Source organism: Pan troglodytes, chromosome 13 (assembly GCF_028858775.2).
Source record: "Pan troglodytes isolate AG18354 chromosome 13, NHGRI_mPanTro3-v2.0_pri, whole genome shotgun sequence".
Taxonomy (NCBI): domain Eukaryota; kingdom Metazoa; phylum Chordata; class Mammalia; order Primates; family Hominidae; genus Pan; species Pan troglodytes.
The window spans coordinates 116,162,555-116,186,940 of NC_072411.2; the positions used below are offsets into that span (position 1 = coordinate 116,162,555).

At 37.8% G+C, this 24,386-nt stretch overlaps 1 protein-coding gene across 8 annotated transcripts in view; it reads left to right on the forward strand.

Moving 5' to 3' along the window:
- The window catches only part of SPAG16 (sperm associated antigen 16), a 1,140,172-nt gene that overhangs the window by 636,925 nt on the left and 478,861 nt on the right, over positions 1 to 24,386 (forward strand). For 7 of the 8 annotated variants that reach the window (XM_001148592.5, XM_016950433.4, XM_016950432.4 and 4 more), the window contains one exon: positions 16,714 to 16,899. The exons of the other annotated variant lie outside the window; for it this stretch is intronic. In XM_001148592.5, the coding sequence (XP_001148592.1) occupies positions 16,714 to 16,899 (186 nt within the window). The remainder of the gene's footprint in view (positions 1 to 16,713; positions 16,900 to 24,386) is intronic. 8 annotated transcript variants of the gene reach the window in all.

A 24,386-nucleotide genomic window follows, 5' to 3' on the forward strand; every position in this document is an offset into this window, starting at 1 on the left:
CTGCTCTATAATATCCATTGTGTGACTTTTCCCACATATTATTTATCCATGTTTGTTACTAACATGTTATTTCGATGATTTTCATTGTTTGCTAATACAAACAATGCTCCAAGGAGCATTCTGCATATCTAGAGATTGTATATGTTGAAGCTCATGTGTAAACGTTTCTCTAGGGCATCAGTTCTCAAACTTTTGGCCTGAGGATCTGTATTTGTTAAGGTTTGCCAGAGAAATATAATAGAACGAATATGTGTGTGTGTGTCTGTGTGTCTGTGTGTGTGTGTCTGTATGTTGATGTGTATATATACATATGTATTGTGTGTATCTCTCTCTGTGTGTATATATATGTACATGTACATATACGTATATGTACATGTACATATACGTATATGTACATGTACATATACATATATGTACATATGGATATATATGCATACACATACATGTGTGTATGCATATATATACAAAGAGATACATGCAGAGACAGAGATAAAGAGAGAGAGAAGAGACTCTCTTTGGCTCACATGATTGTGGGGACTATTAAGTCCAAATTGGTAGGGCAGGTGAGCAGGCTGGGGATCCAGGGAAGAGTAGATGTCTGATTTTGCAGCTTAAATCTGAAGGAATTCCATCTTATTTGGGGACCTTAGTGTTTCCCTTTTAAGGCCTTCAACTGATTGGAAGAAGCCCACTCATGTTGTAGAGAATAATCAGCTTTACTCAACATCTACTGATTTATGTGTTTATTTCACCTAAAACATACCTCCACAGAGATATTTAGACTGATGTTTGACCAAACATTGTGGTAGCATAGCTTAGTAAAACTGAAGCATAAAATTAGCTATCACCATACCCCTTTATTACCTTAAAGATTATTAAGTACCCTAAAGAGATTTGGTTAGGGGCTTATATCTATTAATGCTTATTGTATTATAAATTAAAACTTAGAAATCTTAAAGATATTTATTAATTTAAATAACTATAGAAAGTTCATTGCATGTTAACATAAACATTTTAAAGCAAAATCAATATAATGCCTAAAACAAAAAAATTAATGAAAAGTGTGACATTATTTTATACTTCTGTAAAAATATTTGTGGCACCTGGCTCAATAAATTGCCAGTAGAGGAAAATTTTTCTGTTCTTGTCAACCTTAGCAGAAATTTATTTATTTTATTACTCTTCAAAGAACCATTTTGGTCTTTGTTGATCTTCCATTCTATTATTCTATCATATATATAGTATATGCTTTCTAACCTCAAAATATATGCATAGCACAATGATTTTAAGTCTGTTCTCTTTTCATTATAACCAGTTAAAATTAAATTCCCTTCAAAATACTGATTTGACTTCATGTCAGAGTTTTGATGTGTTGCCATTCAGTTCTATTTTAAAGCACTTCTTCTCTTATGTATGTTATTTAAAACTGTTTTAAAATTTGCACAAATATACTTTATCAGCATATTTGTATACTGATCAATGAGTGATATTGATCTTTATTTCATAAGCTTGTTGGCCACATGTATGTCTTCTTTTGGAAAGAGTCTGTTCTTGTTATTTGCCCATTTTAATGGGGTTGTTTGTTTTTTGCTTGTAAATTTGTTTATTTTCCTTACAGATGCTGGATATTAGAACTTTGTCAAACACATAGTTTGTAAATATTTTGTCCTATTCTGTAGTGTATTAGCCTATTCTCACACTGCTGATAAAGAAATACCCGAGACTAGGTAATTTATAAAGGAAAGAGGTTTAATGACTCACAGTTCCACATGGCTGGGGAGGCCTCATAATCATGGCAGAAGGTGAATGAGAAGCAAAGTCACGTCTTACATGGTGGAGGCCAAGAGGGCATGTGCAGGGGAACTCCCCCCAACTCTTTTTTTTTTTTTAATTATACTTTAATTTCTGGGATACATGTGCAGAATGTGCAGGTTTATTACATAGGTATACATGTGCCATGGTGGTTTGCTGCACCCATCAACCCATCATCTACATTAGGTATTTGTCCTAATGCTATCCCTCCCCTAGTCCCCCACCCCTCAGCAGGCCCCAGTGTGTGATCTTCCCCTCCCTGCATCCATGTGTTCTCATTGTTCAACTCCCACTTATGAGTGAGAACATGCGGTGTTTGGTTTTCTGTTCCTGTTTTAGTGTGCTGAGAATGATGGTTTCCAGCTTCATCCTTGTCCTTGCAAAGGACATGAACTCATACTTTTTATGGCTGCATAGTATTCCATGGTGTATATGTGCCACATTTTCTTTATCTAGTCTCTCATTGACGGGTATTTGGGTTGGTTCCAAGTCTTTGCTATTGTGAATAGTGCTGCAATAAACATACATGTGCATGTATCTTTATAGTAAAATGATTTATAATCTTTTGGGTATATGCCCAGTAACGGGATTGCTGAGTCAAATGGTATTTCTGGTTCTGAGGAATCGCCACACTGTCTTTCACAATGGTTGAACTAATTTACACACCCATCAACAGTGTAAAAGCGTTCCTATTTCTTCACATCCTCTCCAGCATCTGTCGTTTCCTGACTTTTTAATGATCCCCATTCTAACTGGCATGAGATGGTATCTCATAGTGGTTTAGATTTGCATTTCTCTAATGACCAGTGATGACGAGCTTTTTTTCATGTTTGTTGGCTGCATAAATGTCTTCTTTTGAGAAATGTCTGTTCATATCCTTCACCTACTTTTTGATGGGGTTGTTTTGTTTTCTTGTAAATTTAAGTTCCTTGTAGATTCTGGATATTAATCCTTTGTCAGATGGATAGATTGCAAAAATTTTCTCCCATTCTGTAGGTTGCCTGTTCACTCTGATGATAGTTTCTTTTGTTGTGCAGAAGCTCTTTAGTTTAATTAGATCCTATTTGTCTATTTTGGCTTTTGTTGCCATTGCTTTTGGTGTTTTAGTCATGAAGTCTTTGCCCATGCCTGTGTCCTGAATGGTATTGCCTAGGTTTTCTTCTAGGGTTTTTATGGTTTTAGGTTTTACGTTTAAGTCTTTAATCCATCATGAGTTAATTTTTATATAAGGTGTAAGGAAGGGATCCAGTTTCACTTCTCTGCATATGGCTAGCCAGTTTTCCCAACATCATTTATTAAATAGGGAATTCTTTCCCCATTGCTTGTTTTTCTCAGGTTTGTCAAAGATCAGATGGTTGTAGATGTGTGGCATTATTTCTGAGGCCTCTGTTCTGTTCCATTGGTCTGTATATCTGTTTTGGTAACAATACCATGCTGTTTGGGTTACTGTAGCCTTGTAGTATATTTTGAAGTCAGGTAGTGTGATGCCTCCAGCTTTGAAATTCCCTTTATAAAACCTTCAGATCTTGTGAGACATTCACTATCTTGAGAACAGCACAAGAAAAACCTGCAACCATGATTTAATTACTTCCCACCTGCTCCCCCCATGACACATGGGGATTATCACAATTCAATGTGAGATTTGGGTGGACACACAGCCAAACCATATCGTATAGGTTGTCTGATTACTCTGCTGACAGTTTCTTTTGCTGTTGAGAATCTCTTAAGTTTAATTAGGTCACACTTGTCAATTTTTGTTTTTGTTACAATTGCTTTTGGCATTTTTATCATGAAATCTGTGCTAAATCCTACATCCAGAGTGATATTTCCTAGGTTATCTTCCAGGGTGTTTAGAATTTTATGTTTCACATTTAAGCCTTTAATCCACCTTGAGTTTATTTTTGTATGTGGTATAAGGGAGGGGTCCAGTGTCAATCTTTTGCATCTGGCTAGCACATTTTATTGAATAGGGAATACTTTCCCCATTGCTTGTTTTTGTTAGGATTGTTGAAAATCAAGTTGAACATGTGTGGCATTATTTCTGGGCTCCCTATTCTGTTCCATTGGTCTGTGTGTCTGTTTTTGCACCAGTACCATGCTGTTTTGGTTACTGTAGTCTAGTAGTACAGTTTAGTCAAGTAATGTGATGCCTCCAGCTTTGCTATTTTTTCTTAAGATTGCCTTAGCTATTTGGGCTCTTTTTTTGGTTCTATAGGAATTTTAAAATATTTTCTAATTCTGTGAAGAATGTCATTGGTACTTTGATAGAAACAGCATTGAATCTATAAACTGCTTTGGGCAGTATGGCCATTTTAATAATATTGATTCTTGCTATCCATGAGCATGGAAGATTTTTCCAGTTGTCTGTGTCATCTCTGATTTCTTTGAGCAGTGTTTTATAGTTCTTGTTGTAGAGATGTTTCATTTCCTGGGTTGGCTGTATTCCTAGGTATTTTATTCTTTTTGTGGCAATTGTGAATGTGACTGTATTCGTGATTTCACTCTCAGCTTAGATATTGTTGGTATATAGAAATGCTAGTGATTTTTGTACATCGATTTTGTATCCTGAGACTTTGCTGAAGTTGTTTGTCAGATCAGGGAACTTTTGGGCCAAGATTATGGGGTTTTCAAGATATAGAAATACATCATCTGGAAACAGGGATAGTTTGACTTCCTCTCTTCTTATATGGATGCGTTTTCTTTCTTTTTCTTTCCTGATTGCTATGGCTGGAACTTTGAATATTTTGTAGAGTAGGGATGGTGAAGAAGGCATACTTGACTGGTGCTGGTTTTCAAAGGGAAGACTTCCAGCTTTTTCCCATTCAGTATGATGTTGGTTGTGGGTTTGTCATAGATGGCTCTTATTATTTTGAAGTGTGTTCTTTTGATGCCTAATTTATTGAGGGTTGTTAATGTGAAGATGTATTTTATCAAAAGACTTTTCTGCATCTATTGAGATAATCATCTGGTTTTTGTTTTTAGTTCTGTTTATGTGATGAATCATATTTATTGATTTGTGTATGTTCAACTGAGCTTACATCCCAGGGATAAAGCCTACTTGGTCATGATGGATTAGTTTTTCGATGTGCTGCTGGAATTGATTGGCAATTATTTTGTTGAGGTTTTTTGTATCAGTGTTCATCAAAGATATTGGCCTGAAATTTTATTTTTTGTTGTATCTCTGACATGTTTTTGTGTCAGGAAAATAGTGGCCTCATAAAATGAGTTGAGAAGGAATCTCTCCTCCTCAATTTTTTGGAATAGTTTCAGTAAGAGTGATAGGAGCTCTTCATTGTATATATACGGTAGAATTTGGCTATGAATCTATCTGGTCCTGGGTTTTTTTCTGGTTGATAGGCTGATATGGTTTGGCTGTGTCCTCATCCAAATCTCATCTTGAATTATAGCTCCCATAATTTCCATGTGTTGTGGGAGGGACCTGGTGGGAGGTAATTGAATTAAGGCAGGACTTGCCTGTGCTGTTCTTTTGTTAGTGAATAAGTCTCATGAGATCTGATGGTTTTATAAAGGGGAGTTTCCCTGCACAAATTCTCTCTTGTCTCCTGCCATGTAAGACATGCCTTTTACCTTCCACCATGACTGTGAGGCCTCCCCAGCCATGTGGAACTGTGAGTCTATTAAATCTCTTTTTCTTTATAAATACCCAGTCTCAAGTATGTCTTTATCAGCAGCATGAAAATGGACGAATACATAGACTTTTTATTACTGATTCAGTTTTGTAACTCATTTTTTTTGTCTGTGCAGGGATTCATTTTTTTTCCTGGGTTCAGTCTTGGGAGGGTGTATGTGTCTAGGAATTTTTCCATTTTTTTCTAGATTTTTTAGTTTGTGCATAGAAGTATTCGTAATAGTCTCTGATGGTTATTTGTATTTCTGTGGGTTCAGTGGTAATGTCAGGATCAGTGTAATGCCCTTTGTAATTTCTAATTGTTTTTATTTGGATCTTCTTTCTTCTTTATCATTCTAGCTAGCAGTCTCTCTTATTTATTTTTTCAAATAACCATTGATTATTTGGATTAATTAATCTTTTCAGTGATTTTTCATATCTCAATGTCCTTAGTTCATCTCTGATTTTGGTTATTTCTTTTGTGAGTTTTGGGGTCAGTTTAATCTTGGTTTTGTATCTTATTAAGTTTTTCAAATAACCATTGATTATTTGGATTCATTGATTTTTTTCAGTGGTTTTTTCATATCTCAATCTCCTTAGTTCATCTCTGATTTTGCTTATTTCTTCTGTTAGTTTTTGGGTTCAGTTTACTCTTGGTTCTCTAGTCCATTTAGTTGTGATGTTAGGTTGATAAATTGAGATCTTTCTAACTTTTTGATGTGGGCATTTAGTGCTATAAATTTTCCTGTTAACACTGCCTTAGCTGTGTCCCAGAAATTTTGGTATGTTGTATCTTGGTTCTCATTAGTTTCAAATAACTTCTTACTTCTTGATTTCTGCTTTAATTTCATTATTTACTCAAAAGCCATTCAAGTGCAGCTATTCAATTTCCATGTAATTGTATGTTTTTCAGTGATTATTTCAGTCTTGATATCTAATTTTATTGTGCTGTGATGCAAGAAAGTAGTTGATATGGTTATAGTTCTCTTGCATTTGCTGAGGATTGTTCTGTGTCTCATTATGTGGTAGAGTTTAGAGTATGTGCATGTGGCAATGAGAAGAGTGTATATTCTATTTGTTTTGGGAGGAGAGAGTTCTGTAGATATCTATCAGGCCCTTTTGATCCAGTGCTCAGTTCAGGTCCTGAATATTTTTGTTAATTTTCTGACTCAATGATCTAATACTGTCAGTAGGGTGTTGCAGTCTCCACTATTATTTTGTAGGAGTCTAAGTCTCTTTGAAGGTCTTTAAGAACTTGCCTTATGACTCTGGTTGCTTCTGTGTTGAATGCATATATATTTAGAATAGTTATGTCTTCTCGTTGAATTTAAATCTTTGCCAGTATGTAATGCTCCCCTTTTTTCGTCTCTATTTGTTTAAAAGTCTATTTTGTCTAAAATTAGGATAGTAACCCCTGCTTTTCTCTGTTTTCCATATGCTTGGTAGATTTTTCTCCATCCTTTTATTTTGAGCCTCTGAGTGTTACTGCATATGAAACAGGTCTCTTGAAGACAGCATACCAATGAATCTTGGTTCTTTATCCAATTTGCCACTCTGTGCCTTTTAATTAGGGCATTTAGCCCATTTACATTTAAAGTTATTGTTGATATGTGTGAATGTGATCCTGTCATCATGATGTTAGCTTGTTATGCAAGCTTGTTTGTGCGGTTGCTTTATAGTGTCACTGGTCTGTATACTGGCAGGTTAGGATGCATGCACACACACGTTGGCATGGGGGAATGTAAAACCCACCCAAGTACACACATGTTGGCAATGTGATATATGTGGTGGCTGTGGGCCTGGAGGAAGCTGCAGTAGGGGTAGGGAATAGGCAGGCTGGTGTGTGGCCATGGGGGCTGCCCCATTGGACCTCTCTGCCAGTGAGGCACAGTTCACCACTGCAGGAGCTATTATGTGGGCTCCCAGAGCACCTGCTTGTTCTACAAGCAGGCATGGTCAGGCTGGGGCCCTGGAAGAGGCCAGCAGACCAAGGGGTGCTCAAGTCAGACTAGCCCCATCTGATGGGCAAGACCACCCTGCAGAGTTCAAGTCTGAGAGTTTCCCTAGGGATAATGTCTCCTGTGGTAGCATGTCGAGCCTACAGGGATGGACATCTCTTGTCATGCTCTGCCACAGTGCTTAGGCACCAAATCCTTTTGGCTCTGCATCAGCTGGCATGCTGCCCCTACCAATTCTCTAAGCAGCTCTTTGTGCCAACTCAAGTATCCATCATAGTTTAGGGGTCTCCTCCTGCCAAGATTCCAGAGGCCTGTGGCAAGAGTAGGTTGATCCTTGTCAGTTCAGTTCACTCATTCCTTTGGAGTTGTTGGAGGGTAGGAATTAGTCCCCTGCCTGGTAGCCTCCTGTAGGGTTCCCAGCTTCCTCCCACTTGAGCACAGCTTTTGTATCTTCCCTCCATCCACTCTCACAGGCTTCCCTCTGAAGCTCTGTCAGGAGTGTGCCAATTTTCTTGGTCCCTTGGTGGCAGTTGTTCCACCTGGTTGTGTCAAGTTGGCCATCTTCTACTTAATCAGGTCTTCTTGTTGAATTGAAACTATTGCCATTATATAATGCTCTTCTTTAGCTTATTTGGTCTTTGTTGGTTTAAAGTCTGTTTTGTCTAAAACTAGGATTGCAACCCCTGCATTTTTGTGTTTGTTGTTGTTGTTGTTGTTGTTGTTGTTGTGGTTTACTTGGTTGATTTTTCCCCATTCCATTATTTTGAGCCTATGGATGTCATTGTATGTGAGATGGGTCTCTTGAAGACAGCATACTATTGGGTCTTCCTTCTTTGTTCAGCTTGCCATTCTGTGTATTTTAATTGGGGGATTAAGCCTGTTTACATTCAAGGTTACTATTCATATGTATGAATTTGATCCTATCATCATATTGTTAGCTGGTTATTATGCAGACTTGTCTGTGTGGTTGCTTTATAGTGTCACTGGTTTGTGTACTTAAGTGTATTTTTGTAGTGGCTGGTAATGATCTTTCTTTTTCACATTTAGCACTCCTTTCAGGACCACTTGTAAGGCAGTTCTGGTGGTAATGAATTCATTCAGCATTTGCTTGTTTGAAAATGATCTTATTTCTCCTTCACTTATGAAGCTTGGTTGGGCTGGATATGAAATTCTTGTTTCAAATATTATTTTAAGAATCCTGAATATAAGCACTCAATGTCTTCTGGGTTGAAGAGTTTCTGCTGAAAAGTCCAGCCTGATGGGATTCCCTTTGTATGTGACCTGTCTCTTCTCTCTAATTGCCTTTTACATTTTTTCATTCATTTGGACCTTGGAGAATCTGATGATTATGTGTCTTGGAGATGGTCTTCATGTATAATATCTCACAGGAGTTATATGCATTTCATGGATTTGAATGTTGGTCTCTCTAGCAATGTTAGAAAGTTTTCATGTACAATATCCTGATATATGTTTTCCAAGTTGCTTACTTTCCCCCTATCTCTTTCAGGGACACCAATGAGTCATAGTTTTCATCTATTTACATAATCCTATATCTTTTGGAGATTTTGCTCCTTCCTTTTAAATTCTTTTTTCTTTATTTTTGTCTGACTGAGTTATTTCAGAGAGCCAGAATTTGAGCTCTTAGATTCTATCCTCGGTTTCTTCTATCCTGCTGTTTATACTTGCTATTTAATTATGCAATTCTTGTAGTATGTTTCTCATCTCTATTAGATGAGTTTGGTTCCTTTTTTATAATGGCTATTTTGACTATCAGCTCCTGTATCATTTTACTGTGATTCTTAGCTTCCTTGGATTGGGTTTTGCTGTTTCCCTGTATCTTGATGATCCTTGTTCCTGTTCATATTCTGAATTCTATTTCTCTCATTTCAGATATTTCAGCCTGGTTAAGAATTCTTGCTGGGGAAATAGTATGATTATTTAGAGGAAAGAAGGTACTCTGGCTTTTCAAGTTGTCAGAGTTCTTTCACTGGCTTTTTCTAGTTTGTGTGGGCTGATGTTCCTTCAGTCTTTAAAGTTTCTGTCCTTTCAATTGATTTTTTTGTTTTTTTCTTCATTGATGCCCTTGGGGATTTTATTATGTTATAATTGAGTTTGGTTGACTGGCTTTGATTCTAGTACACTACTGGGTCTTGGTGGCACCCTCTATGATTACTGTCTGCATGCCCACATTTCTTCTGTTGGGCTTTCTGATCTATTGAGTTTCCTCAGGCAAGGGCTGCGTTGGCAGACAAGCTGTATTCTTGCCAGGTTGGCCTTAATTTGATGTCCATGTGCTTCCTGGGGAAACATGGGGTTGCACTTGCCTGCAGAGTTCAGGCAGAAGTGGGACCCCTGGGTTGGAAGCTCTAGCAGGTGTGGCCCATCTGGCTATGGGAGGCAGGGGTGGGTGGAGTTGCCTACCCTGACCTCCTGGTGTTTCCAGGGCAACAGGAGCCTGCCTGCACCCCTCAGCAAATTCAGGGAAAACTAGGACTGTTGGGCCAGCAGCCCTATCAAATGTGGCTCACCTGTCCACCAGTGGCAGGGGTTGGTGGGGATGCTTGTCCTGCTTTCTGGGAGCTTCCTAGGACAATAGGAGTCTACCCACTGGTTGAGTTCCCACAGAAGTGTAACTGCTGGGCCAAAAGCTCCAGCAGGCATTGCCTACCTGGCTGCCAGTGGCAGGGTCAGGCAGCATCATGTGCCCTGCTGTCTGGGTGTTTCCTGGGACAACAGAAAGCTGCCCCCTCTAGATCAGTCCAAACAGAAGCCAGACTGCTGGGCCAGAAGCCCCAGCAAGTGTTGCCTGCCTTGCAGGGTCAGTGGGATCACATGCCTTACTGTCCAGGTGTTTCCTGGGACAACAGGAGGCTTGTGCTCCTCAGCTGAGTTCCCTCTGAAGCAGGACCACTGAGCCAGAAACTCTATCATGTGTCGCTTGCCTGGCTATCAGTAGCAGGGATGGGTGGGGTTGTCTGCCCTACCAGCTGGGTGTTTTCAGGGCAGCAGGAGGCTGTGCCCTCCAGCTGAGTTCAACAAAAGTAGGACTGCTGGGCTGGAAGCTCTAGCACACATTGATCACCTGGCAACCAGTGATGAGGGCAGGTGAGGTCACATGGTGCTGTGCTCTCTGGGTGTTTCCCAGGGCAACAGGAAGCTGCACCTTCCAGCTGAGCTCACATAGAGGTGGGATGACTGGGCTGGAGGCTCTAGCAGTTGTTGCCCACCTGGCTGTCCATGGCAAAAGTGGGTGGGGTCATGTGCATCCTCGTGCCACCTGAGTGTTTCCCGGGACATCAGGAGGATGTATCCTGCAGCTGAATTTACACAAAAGTGGAACAACTGGGCTGGAAGCTCTAGTAAGCATCGCCTGCCTGCCTAGCAGTGGTGGGGGTGGGTGGAGTGGCAGGCCAAATTCAGGCTGAAGTGGGACTGATGGGCTAGAAGCTGGTGCTGAGCCCCATCTGGCAAAGGGGTGGGTGGAGCAATCTTACTGCTCCCAGGCACTGCAGCTATGCCTTTATTCAGGTGATGGCACTGGTGCTGGTCTGCTCTGGGGTTAAAGGCTTGTAGTCCCCTTGGACTTGATAGTTGCCCCTGCAAAATGTCTGGATGGCTCTCTCCCTCAGTTTGGAAGCACAGTTGGGGGCCAGGCAGATTTTCCTACTCCCAGTCTTGTACAGGTCTCTGCGGAGAGCATGAATCTCCCGGCGAGCTCTCACTCTCTCACCCTTTCCCTTTTTTGGAGAGGTTCTTCTGCGCCACATTGATCCCAGACAGATAGCTTTGCTCCTCTCTGTTCTCTGTGTTCTCCTGCTGCATTCATGGATCCCAGCATGGTTTCTCAGATGATTGGCCTGCAGGGTCAGTGTTGACTAGCCTTTTAGTTCCTCTCTGTGAGAGCAGCACATACAAGCTGCTTCTCGTCTGCCATCTTGGCCCTATCCCTCATCTTTATTTTCATTTCCTTTGGCCTAGGTAACTTTTTTTGGTACTTTTTCATTTTGCTTTGCTTTGCTTTGCTTTGCTTTGTTTACTCTCAATCTTTGTATCTCCTTAGAAGTTTAGTGTGCCTCGTGTAAAAATCATATAGCTGAATTTGTTTCTTTTTAGCCAAACTGAAAAATCTTTGTCTTTTATGACTTTTAGCTTCCACTTTAGTCTATTTGTGTTTGTTGGATTTGTTCATATGTTTGTATTTCTATCTAAAAACTTATTTTTAAAATTCATTTTCTATTTGTATCATTTATTCTAGTGCTTTTTTCCTCCTTTCCTATTTTCTTTTAGATATATTAGATGTTTATAATTGTAAGTTTTTCTTACCCATTTCTTTTTTTCTTATACTGGTTTGGAGGTGATATGCTCTATTACTATTCTTATAGTGCCCACTCTTAACATTTTACCATGCTGACTGAATTAGTAAAGCCTAAATTGATCAAGGTTTTACTTCTCTTCTTAATAGCACATGAACTTTATTGTTAATACTATATCATTATTGTTTTGTTATTTTTATTTTTACAAGCATTTTCATTTTTGCAAGCATTTTATTTATCTACACAAATATTTCTATATACTTACATGTTTACCAAATTGTTTGCTCACTATTTCTTCCCTTTCAGATCTTCTGTCCCTAAAATATATCCTTAGTAATTTCTGTAGGAGAGGACTGCTTTGTTTAGTTGGAACATTAATACTTGTTCTTGTTTCTTTTCTTCCTTTTTTTTTTTTTTGAGGTGGAGTCTTGCTGTGTTGCCCAGGCTGGAGTGCAGTGTCACAATCTTGGCTCACTGCAACCTCTGCCTCCTGGGTTCAGGCAATTCTCCTGCCTCAGCCTTCCAAGTAGCTGGGGCTACAGGTGTCCACTACCCTATCCGGCTAATTTTTGTATTTTTAGTAGGGATATGGTTTCACCATGTTGGCCAGGCTGGTCTTGAACTCCTGACCTCAAGTAATCTGTCTGCCTTGGCCTCCGAAGGTTCTGGAATTACAGACATGGGCCTCTATGCCCAGCCTTGTTCTTGTTTTGAGAGAGATTTTTGATAATTCCAGAGTAACATTATTTTCTATTAGCTCTTTGAAGAAATTTCACCCCTGTGACTTATTTTCTCTGTGATGTTGTTCAAGTGTTTTAGAGATAATGTAGTCATCTTATGAGTCATAGTGAGGATCAAATATATATAAAGAGCTTATTAGTGTTTCTAACACATATTTATCACTATATAAATAAATAACCTTATTTTTCTTTTTTCCCTCCTTTTTTTCTTATAATTCTTATTATTGCCAATGCTGCTCAGCAATTCACTAAAATGCATCTAAGTAAAAATTTCTTTTTATTTACACCACTGTTTATCCTGTTTGGTATACATTTTTCTTTCCAAACATGTGGTTCTAGGTCTTAAATTTTCTAGTTTCTGTACATTCTCAACCCTTAATTCTTTGAATGTTACATCTATCTTTTATTTCCATTCTCTTCTGGAATTTTGATTAGGAAAATATACTTTTTTACTGTATCCTTTATAATTTTAAACACCTATACTGTGTTCAGTTCCTCATCTGTCTATAGTTGGGATGATTTTTTCAAATATGTACTTTATTTATTTTTATTTTTTATTTCCATAGGTTTTTGCGGAACAGGTGGTGTTTGGTTACATGAGTAAGTTCTTTAGTGGTGATTTCTGAGATTTTGGTGCACCCATCACCCAAGCAGTATGCACTTTACCCAATCTGTAGGCTTTCACCCCTCGCCCCCCTTCCATTCCACCCTTTCCTCCAAGTCTCCAAAGTCCATTGTATCATCCTTATGCCTTTGCAGCCTCGTAGCTTAACTCCCACCTGTGAGTGAGAACATATCATGTTTTTCATTTTTTTTCCGGATTTATTTCCCAATTCATTTACTCTGAATTTTGCTGTTTCTCATATGCTATTTAACCCATCCATTGATTTCTTAATTTCCATAATTTTATTTTTAAAATTTCTAAATATATATTTTTTTCAGATTTGCAGATTCATGTTATAACCTTACGTCATTTGATCTTTTTATTGTAGCTGTTATTTCCTTATATACTTTACTTATAGTTATATTTTGTACCCTTTAATTATAACAACTAGTGTCCTTCAGGGTATTTGTTAATTTTATTAGCTCATCCTCAGTCATGGCTTCTTATTTCCCATTATGTGTTTGAGAATAATTTTGTAAGCTCATACTTGGTTGAATTTTATTTGCAGAATTTTGAGTAGCTAATTTCTAATAACTTGGGCTGTATACCAACAGCATGGATCTACATTATTAGTCAGCTCAGTCTGCCATAACAAAATAACAGAGACTGGGTAGCTCAAATAACAGAAATTAATTTCTCACACTCCTGGAGCCTAGAAGTCTAAGACCAGAGTGCCAGCCTGATCAGGTTCTGGTGAGGGCCCCCTTCTTGGCTTGTAAATGGCTGCCTTCTTGCTGTGTCCTCACAATGCAGGGAGCGAGTTAACTCCAGTCTCTTTCTCTGATTATAAAGGCACTATTCCTATTACAGGGTTCCCGTGCTCATGACCTTGTCTAAACCTAGTTATTTCTCAGAGGCCCTACCTCCGAATACTGCCACATTGGAATTAGGACATCAATGTACGGATCTGGGAAAGGAGTGGCACAGTCAGTCAGTCCATAACATTCACTTGTGCTCTTTTTGAGAGCTTTGGTTCCTTCTATTTGTGTGGAGCCCAGGGAAACTCTGATCTTTTGCATCTCTTAAAACACACTTTTTTGATTTTAGTATACCATTCTTTTTCTCTCTCTTGATTTCTCTCAGCCCTCAGAAATGGCCTTGATTTTTTCATGAACCAAAGTTACACAGTTTTCCATATTTCAGGCCATGTTTTTGAAAGGCAAAACCATTTCAAAAGAATGTTCAGAAATTTATATTTGATATATTTTGGATTTAGTATATGAGCTCTGATCTCTATATATTAAAAACTTATGGGAATATTGTTTATATTTATTGTTGACTAAATATCAGTTACAGCACTCACAAAGAAATAATACTGCTTCATTCTAGTTGTAATTATTCCAGTGTGATTTGTTTTTTTTGCCTGGCACATGGTTTAAAGCACAAAATAAGCATATAAAACTTATATGAGAGAGTTTTTCAGCCACAGGCAGAAACATACCACAATAATTTTTATCCTATGCTAAGATTTTGGTCCATAATAACATGATACCCATTGGAAAGATAGATTTGAGAAAGAAGCATGCTTAAATAATTTTTAAATTTTTTTACATGCATGTTTTTGGATAAATGTATTGTTCAATCTTTAATATTAAAAACTAAAATTCTGAATGACAAACATATGTGCAAACAAACAATTGTGGCAAAAACAGTTTTTGTTGGTGAAGGGACTAGCTGCCATTTGGTGATTTTTCAGATAGTCAAATTTGAAAAATCAATTGTATCTTCTCTTCTCTTCTCTTCTCTTTTCTCTTTTTGAGATGGAGTCTCAGTCCCCCAGGCTGGAGTGCAGTGGCATGATCTTGGCTCACTGCAACCTCTGCCTTCCGGGTTCAAGTGATTTCCTGCCTCAGCCTCCCGAGTAGCTGGGATTACAGGCACACGCCACCATGCCTGGCTAATTTTTTTTTTTTTTTGTATTTTTAGTAGAGACGGGGTTTCACCATGTTAGCCAGGATGGTGTCTATCTCCTGACCTCATGATCTGCCCACCTCGACCTCCCAAAGTGCTGGGATTACAGGTGTGAGCCATCACACCCGGCCCCTTGGATATTCTTTTCTAACTCAAATGAGAATATCCTCATTATATAATCCACCTTCTCTCCAGAAACTTCAAGCTCTTTCTCTCTAATGGTGGCTGCTTCTACGCTGCAGATAGAAATTACATTTCCCTCTTAGCTGAAAAATACCCAAGCCTATGAGCAAGAAAACAAAATATTTTTTGATTCTACTATTCCCTCTGTCAGAGATGCCAGAAACTTTTTCTTCTTCATTTATAGCATAATTTCATTCATGCTTGCATGCATTTCTATATTTACTTACTCTAAAGCATTTACTAAGCACTTTAATTGGTCAGTCATGAGGCTTGGTGCTGTAGAAACAGAGATGAAATGCAATTCTCCATCATAAAACAGTCTGGCAGGGAGGAGGAGGATAAATAAGTGGTATATTACAATTCGGTGAGAGAAAGTACCTAAGAGAACACATTTAAAAAGCATGCAATGCAGAAGGATGTGTAGAAGATGATGGAAGTAAAATTTTCTTGCAGCTGATGTTACATACACACACACACACACACACACACACACAACCAACTAGATGTTTCTGTTGGTGTCATTGACACCTACCCATTTCTTTTCTTTTCTTTTCTTTTTTTTTTATTTTTAAGACTGAGTCTTACTCTGTTGCCCAGGCTGCAGTGCAGTGGTGCAATCTGGGCTCACTGAAACCTCTGTCCCCGGGGTTCAAGCAACTCTCCTGCCTCAGCCTCTCGAGTAGCTGGGATTACAGGCGCACGCCACCATGCCCGGCTAGTTTTTGTATTTTCAGTAGAGACGGGGTTTCACCTTGTTGGCCAGGTTTTTCTACAACTCCTGACCTCAGGCGATTCACCTGCCTCGGCCACCCAAAGTGCTGGGATTACAGGTGTGAGCCACCGTGCCCCAGCCTGACACCTACCCATTTCTTAAACTAGCTTTTGTGTCCACCACTTGAAAGCCACTGCTTTAAGATCTACTAATTACCAAAATGCAAAATTGAATGAGTCATGCTCAACCACCCAACACTTAAACATCTCTTTGATCTCTCATGATCTAACTCAAAGGTATCTCATTCCTGGTTCACTTCTTCCTTCATCCAAACTGCACTCCTGAAGCATTTAATTAATCTAAACATAAGCAATGCTGACTTACTGTTTCATATTGTGTTATGTTTTTGAAACTGATTTAGCCCATGTCTGAATCTTTATTGTTCTGAAGCCCGATCATCCACAGAGCCTAATATATACAACGCTGAACCAAACAAACACATGATAACAAAAACACTAATTTAGTGAATTAATCTAGAAGAATCTAGAAGAATTAATCTAGAAACTGCACAACAGCAGTTTCTCTCTTCAGCTTGAATTACTAAGCAATTCAAGTTAGCAATTGCGTAGACCCAAATAAGATAATAATATTTAGTCATTTAGATATGCCACTACAAGTAAAAATAAATCAGATACATATACATACACACAAGTTACTCATAGAATGCAGTATTCATAAAACTTAATTATGTTACTTTTTAAACAAGCTGTCTTTTTATGTTTTTGCAAATAGTGGCAACAAATTGGCTACTTCAAGTGGTGACACTACAGTTAAATTATGGGATCTATGTAAAGGCGATTGCATTTTGACCTTTGAAGGACACAGCCGCGCAGTATGGTCCTGCACGTGGCACTCCTGCGGCAATTTTGTGGCTTCCTCCTCACTGGATAAAACTAGCAAAATCTGGGATGTTAATAGGTAAGAAGTACTTTAAACATTACTAATCCTCTGTGTTGATACATATACGTGGGTAAAGTGGTAAAGTTCTTTTTTTTTTTCCTTGATGCTACCCCAGGGAAACATTAAAAGAAACTGTTAGTTGATAAGATTATAGAGAGCTACTTAAATAATCTTTGTGAAATCCATTTCTAACTCCATTAATCTTTGTTGATTAATAATTTCTTTCTAAATGTAAGTATCAAGATCAAGCCTATGTAATAAGATTAGAATTGCTTCATTGGAAAGCTGTTTGTTTTAAGCAGGATAGAAACAAATACTTCTTTTAAAGAGTTGGATTTTTAGTTCTGCTTTCCACAGGCTTGTTATTGCTCTGTACTATTAAATGTAATAGTTCAACGAACATAAATATAACAGAAATAATTATTTTCTTTATGCTTAATTTGTTATGTCGTGATATTCTTGATTAAATGTTTCTTGTCGATTCACAAATTGTAGGAAATAGTATACTGTATTGTATGTAAAATCCTATACATATCATGTGGATTTGGAAGTTTTATGTTTTGATTTTAATTCAAGGTAGACAAATTCATTATGTTTCAAATATTGAAATTACTATCACCCATATATTTTTGGATGCTCATTACCTTCTGTTAGGTTTGCAAATATGATACAAAGAGGTAAATTTAGCTACTATCAAATATGCTAATTCCTTCAGCTAAGGGGTTATATATCATCCATCAAACTTTCTCAGTAGTCTGTGGTCCTAGCTGTGGAAGGACCTCCATCCAATCAGAGGAACACCCATAACAGCAGAGAAGTGCCCTCTCCTCAGAGGGCTGAGGTTCCATTTTGAAGGTCCTCCCTTCAAGGGTCTAAGTTTTAATATTCTACCTTATTCCCTGTGTTCGCTCAGTCCTAGGGGTGGCAGCTCTTTCTTGAAGTTGTTATCTCCATGATATTTTAATGTTCTCTTTTCCCTTTTTTAGGTACTTAGTTAGCAACTTTTTTCAGTTTTTACCATCCTGTATGTGAAATTATTATTGTTACAATGATAGGTGCAATTTCGTTTCCTGACAAGTCCTTGAAAGATCCAGGGCATTAGTGGATAAGGAGCATAACCCACCTGAGTTATAAAGCTATAGCTAAATAAAATTAGCCTGCTCCATAGGAGAAAACATGACTGTGAATAACATATTTTAGACCTATGTCTATCTGAAATAGTGACAATTTCAGATAGCTTTTAATTCTCAGATGGGTACTTACTATTTATCTGGAATATCCAATCATGTATAATTCTTTATTATATTTCTATAATGTGTGACTGGATTTCATAAATATTTATTATAATAGATTAATGGAATTTTAGCACTAGTATTTAATTTGAATTTTGTATCACTTTTGACTTGGTTGAGGATCGTAATAGAAAACAGTGATCTATTCTAAAATGTAATATGTCTTTAGAACTCTTAACTACCCAGGGTGTTTAAAAGCAAACTATGGTTAAAAAACTCAGTAGTCTCAGCCCTACTTGGAATGATTTCAAACACTTTGACTTGACAACTTTTCTTTATGACCTTGGTATCTAAATACTGACTTCCAATTGGTGCCCAATAAATCTTGATATTACAGATCAAAATTGCTTCTGATTGATGCCAAAATTCTTTAAACTTCAAATTTCCCATCACTGTCAAGAGTTCACTTTCATCATCAAGGACAAAAAAAAAATTGTACTAATTTTGGCGTTGAGGTGGTGGATAAGTATTGACAAATAAAGTAGAAATTGATTGTTTCTATAGTGGCTATTGCTATACCTTTCAGAGTCACAATCAAAGCTCTAATTTATAATTACTCTCAGATCAATACAATATAGATATGTCTAAAACTACTGTCTTTCTTCAAAATTTCATAGATTATTTGAACTGGCTTAGTTACTTAAGGCAAGAGATTATTTGCCTTGGTAAGATGGATGGTGGTGGAGCTATGTATGCTGTGTCATATATTCTTGGCTTGATACTGCATATATATATATATAGTTATATATATATAGTTGTTGTTGTTGTTGTTTTTAAGACTGAATCTTGTTCTGTCACCCAGGCTAGAGTGCAGTGGCACAATCTCAGCTCACTGCTCTGCAACCTCTGCTTTCTGGGTTCAAGCAGTTATCCTGCCTCAGCCTCCCGAGTAGCTGGGACTATAGGCACGTGCCACCACACCCGGCTAATTTTTTTATTTTTAGTAGAGACGGGGTTTCACCATGTTGGCCAGGCTGGTCTCAAACTTCTAAGCTCAGGTGATCCACCCACCTCGGCCTCCCAAAGTGCTGGGGTTACAGGTGTGAACCACTGCGCCTGGCCATGCTGCATAGTTCTTAATAAATACCAAATTTATATTGGTAGACAGTATTAGTCACCAGAGAAGGAAGAGTTTAGAATACATTCTTCTCTTTTCACACCCATCCTTTCCTTCAAGCTTCTGGCTCAGTCTTGAACAGCCTTGATTGGTGTTCTATCTCTAGCTCTGCAGCTGTTTCTGAATTGGGCAATACTTGGTAAGACCATCCATTTAGTTCCTCACCAAAAAGTTGGATCACTGTGAAGCATCAACAATATAGAAAATTTCAGATCAAGATTCATATTTACTGAGTGCTAATCAGAATCTGTGAACAATTATCTATGACAGTCAGTCTGAATAATTCCATACTCTACAAGGTTTCTGTGAATAATTAACAGTAGCTTTTTTGTTATCTTCTGAATGATCAGGTATATAAATTGTTATGTATTTCACTTAATGGTTGTTTGAAAACACACACACACACACACACACACACACCAGTGTAACCCAGAGAGTGCTTGGCACATGATGGTTTACTTACATAAATGAATAAAGAGTGATTCAACAAGTAAATATGGCAAAAGTATTCTAAATATTCTCCCTGACCCATCCACATTTAAACTATAATATAATTATGCTGTCTTATCCTACACAAATCAATAAAATGATGAAAATGGGGTAGAAAAATCAGAAAATAGCTATAAAAATAATTTGTATTTCTTTAGAGGCATTTAGAGTCATTTGTATATAACATTAATCAGCAAGTATTCATGAAATGACTTAACAGTGTTGGTCTGTGTTATAGATCTAAGACAATTCTCATACTCAACCATTGCCTTCAATGAGATTACAAGTAATTTAAAATGCAGCAATTTTGAAGCAATAAGGGAATATGCGATGCATCTACCATTTATATTTATAATATCAGATCAGGTATTCTAGTTGACTCCTGGCTGCTTTTCTTCCAAGGTAGCTGGGTATTTGGCTGAGCATTTATATCACACTGTTACTCTGATATTTGGAAGGCAGACCATGTGCCTGCTTAGCTTGTAGCTTGAAGGAGAAGGGGTCGGAAACAGCCAAAATGTTACTGAATGTTGCTATTCCAGCTGTTTTAAAAAGGTGTTACACAGACAAGAACTGGGTGGTTTGTACCAAGGATAGTAGGAAACAGAGGGACTTGTAAAATTCAACAGCTTCTTGACCCCTAATGTTGGGAGATAAATCTGTGGCCCTTATTTCTAAGTGTATTGTGTCCAATACTCTTGTAATTACATGGGAAGAGGAAAATAAAGAAGGTTTAAGAACTGTGTTTACTTTAATTTGTGGTTACTGTGGCATTGTGTTGCCTGGAAGCAACTATATTAGAAACCTACCAAGTTTTTGAGAGAATTGTATTGACAAGGAAACTATGAGCCTATCCTTAAATCCCGTTGACTCTTCAAACAGTGAAACAGTCCTCAGAGCCCCAAACTTGCATCCAAAAAAAGTGGACTTGTATTTTTGCACAGTTCAGAAGGAAGGCAGAGACCATAGCACCAATCTCAATATGGCCACAGAGGATAATGAACAAGAAGGAACCTACAGTGGAACTAAGCCAGAAGCTACAAAGAACAATGGGGAAAGGTGCTCCTCTGGGGGACAGCCATGGTCCAATCAAGGAACTTTCTTCAGTACCATGGCAAAGTTCCTCATGATGCCTGCCTAGTTTTTCACTATTTGGACTAGTGATGCTTGTATGTTTCCCATGTTTCCGTTTTCTGTATTACAGTTTATACTGCAGTTATTCTGTCCTTACTTCACAATTGTGCATTGTGTTCATGGTGGTGATGGTGGTGGGAAGCAGAAAACTTGTATTTTGTTTCGTTGGTTACCATAATGCAAGTGACACTGCTGAACCAAATGATGCAGACTGTGTGTCAGCCACAGATCATGATCTGTGAGACATGCAGTAACTGAAGAAGAGATCTGGGGATGTTTCTTTTTTTGGTTGTGGAGAGAAGAAAGTCAGTGAATATTCTAAGTGTGGAAGAAAGGATGACAGATATTTGGTGAGAAAAAGGCCAAACTGTGGCAGAGACTGTTAGCTTTTCACTAGAATCCGCTTTTTCCTTCTTCCATATTAGTTGGGCACTTGGCTGTATATCTAAATGGTATTTATTAGCCTCAATTAGTTAAGTATGTCTATGTCACTAAGTTCTATACAATAGAATATTAGTTAAAGTAGCAGGCACTATTTCCTCATTCTTCCCCCCTTGTGGTGGAATGGAATACCAATGACAATGACCACAATAATCTTAGAAGCCTATTATTGAAACTGAAAGAACAATTGTCAAGCTGCTTGAAGTAAAGCCACCCCTGTTTTGTAACTTCAGTTAGGCTGCAACATTCTCTGGACTCTCCGGCAATAAGAAAATACACTTCCAGGCCAGGTGCGGTGGCTCATGCCTGTAATCCCAGCAGTTTGGGAGGCTGAGGCAGGCCGATCACGAGGTCAGGAGATCAAGACCATCCTGGCTAACACGGTGAAACCCTGTCTCTACTAAAAATACAAAAAATTACCTGGGCTTGGTGGCAGGTGCCTGTAGTCCCAGCTACTTGGGAGGCTGAGGCAGGAGGATGGTGTGAACCCAGTGGGCGGAGCTTGCAGTGAGCTGAGATAGCGCCACTGCACTCCAGCCTGGGCAACAGAGTGAGACTCCATCTCAAAAAAAAAAAAAAAAAAAAAAAAAAAAAAAAAAAAAAAAAGACACTTCTATTTGGTTTGAGACATTATATTTCCAGTATATTTGTTACAGTATTTTTGCTTGCTTAGTCTACTATAGGCACCCATGAATACTTTTCAGGTGATATGTTTTTCCCTCATGACATATTATTAAGGCAACCAAGACAAGCTCTGAAGTGTTCTCAAATTATTTGAAGGAGTAGTAATGGAAATTTTCCGCTGATAATAGATGGCTAGTCTACTCCCTCTTTTTTCTTCCCTTGCCCCTTCTTTCTTCCCATCTTTATTGTCTATTGCAATGCTGTTGGAGTCCATGAAATCCTGCTTGCCAATAGCAACATATGCAAGTTAGTTTGCATGGAGGTAATGCTTGTAAGACTAGTTATAAATTATAAAGACATGCAACTGTCATAAGTGTCTCCATTAGTAGGACACTGTTTCAATAATGAGGATTTCACTGAAATAATGAAAAACACCAAGAATTTAAATTTTATGTTAGCATTGACCACATTTACTGATAGGAATGAGTTTTGCTCATTGTAGTTAAGCTGATGGAATAAAAATAGTACCTTCCACATGGTTGACCTCACAGGTTTATTTATTTGCTTATAGATCCAACAAATATGCATTGAGCACTTACTTCGTTCTATGCCTTATTCTAGTTACTAAGCTATAATAGTGAAAAACTTCTGCCCTTATGTCATTGGCATTCTTTCGGGAGGCAGAAATAAGCCAAATGAAAAATGATAATAATTAATAATTACGTATAATATTTAGAGATGACAAATTTTGTAGAGGAAAACTAGAGCACAGAAGGTGAAAAGGGATAGCAGGCATTGGAAAGGGTTGCAATTTTAAACAGGAAGGTCGAGAAAATTCTTGTTATAAAGTTGACATTTGGATAACCTGAATAAGGTGAATCAGCAAGCCAAGCAGATACTTGGGAGGAGAATATTCCAAGCTCTTCTGATCAGGAAGCTTTCCTATGGTGGTAGCATGACCCATGTGACTGCTAAGCAGCAAAGAGGCCAGCATGACTGGAATAAAGTGAGCAGATGAGAGAATGGTAGGGGTAAGGTAGTTAAATGAGTATGTACATATAATAGAGGGCCTTATAAGACCTGTCAATTACTTTGACCTTTATTCTCAATGAAATGGGAAACCATTAGAGGGTTTTGAGCAGAAGAGTCTGAATCTGTTTTACCCTCTAATAAGATGACTCTGGCTACTGTTTTGAGATTAGATGGTGGCAGAGGTGGGGTGAAAGCTTAAAAGCAGGTAAAAGCAGAAAGACCAATTGGGGAACTATTGTAGCAATCCAGGCCAAAGATGTAGAAGGTTTCAGCCATGAGAATAGTGAAAGTCATAAAAATTGTATTCTGGATAGATTTGAAAGATAAAGACAACAGGAGTTTCTGAAGTACTGTGAATTGTGAGAGAAAGAGGAAACAAATGACCTGTTACATTTTCATACACCTGAAAGGCAAAGGCTCATTCTCCTTATACTGGGACACTAATATAAACATTATAAAAGGCTTTTCCAACCAGGTGTATCAACTGGTGATCCAGAAACCATGATAGAATGAGGAATGCCTTCTCATTGTTCATCTAACATTTCCATTCAAGAAAATGGAATGTTTCCCTTCTGCCCACTTCCTAGCATCACTTCCTTTTTATTTTAATAATTCTGTAGCCAATCATAACCCCTGTGCTGGATGAGATGACAGAAACAGAAGTCTATTGGTAAAGAAAACAGATAAATTAAGAAAGAGGAAATGTGAAATGTTAAGATTGTTATGATAAATTACCTTCTGTTAATGATATATACTATTATTTTGAAGGGGAAGACAAATAATGCATGAAAGTGGACTCTAAAATTAAAGAAATTTTCTTATTACAAAACCAATAATGATAAGATAGCACCAAACTAGTAATACAATGGAGTTTAGTATTTATAACACAAAATATTCCATTAATATATTTTATGTTCTTTATGTTTCATTTGCAAAGTTGGCTATGCTATCAAAGGAGGATATATTGTATAATATTAATGGGTTTAAAACACGATAATGTAAGAAGAAGTATTAAGACTCAAGGGCATGGATTATTGGTACATTAATACCTGTCTTATATTGCAGAGATCCCCACTTTGCCTTCTTATACTTGAAAGGGCACCCAAGGTATATATTAATAGACTGCCAAAGTAATGCTTGAAATATAATTATGTTACAGTATAAGAAATGGTAAGATACTTAAATTGACCTCTTGTGATCAATTTCTCCTGTTACACCAGGATAATTAATTATTATATCTTCTTGGATTTTCAAGTACATTCAAATGAATTGTTTCCCCTTGACATATGGGCTTGAAATGATGTCTGAGTATTACGGAGCATAGACACATAAATAAGCACAAAAAGTGAAGAAAACAGAATATAGCATGTATTTTT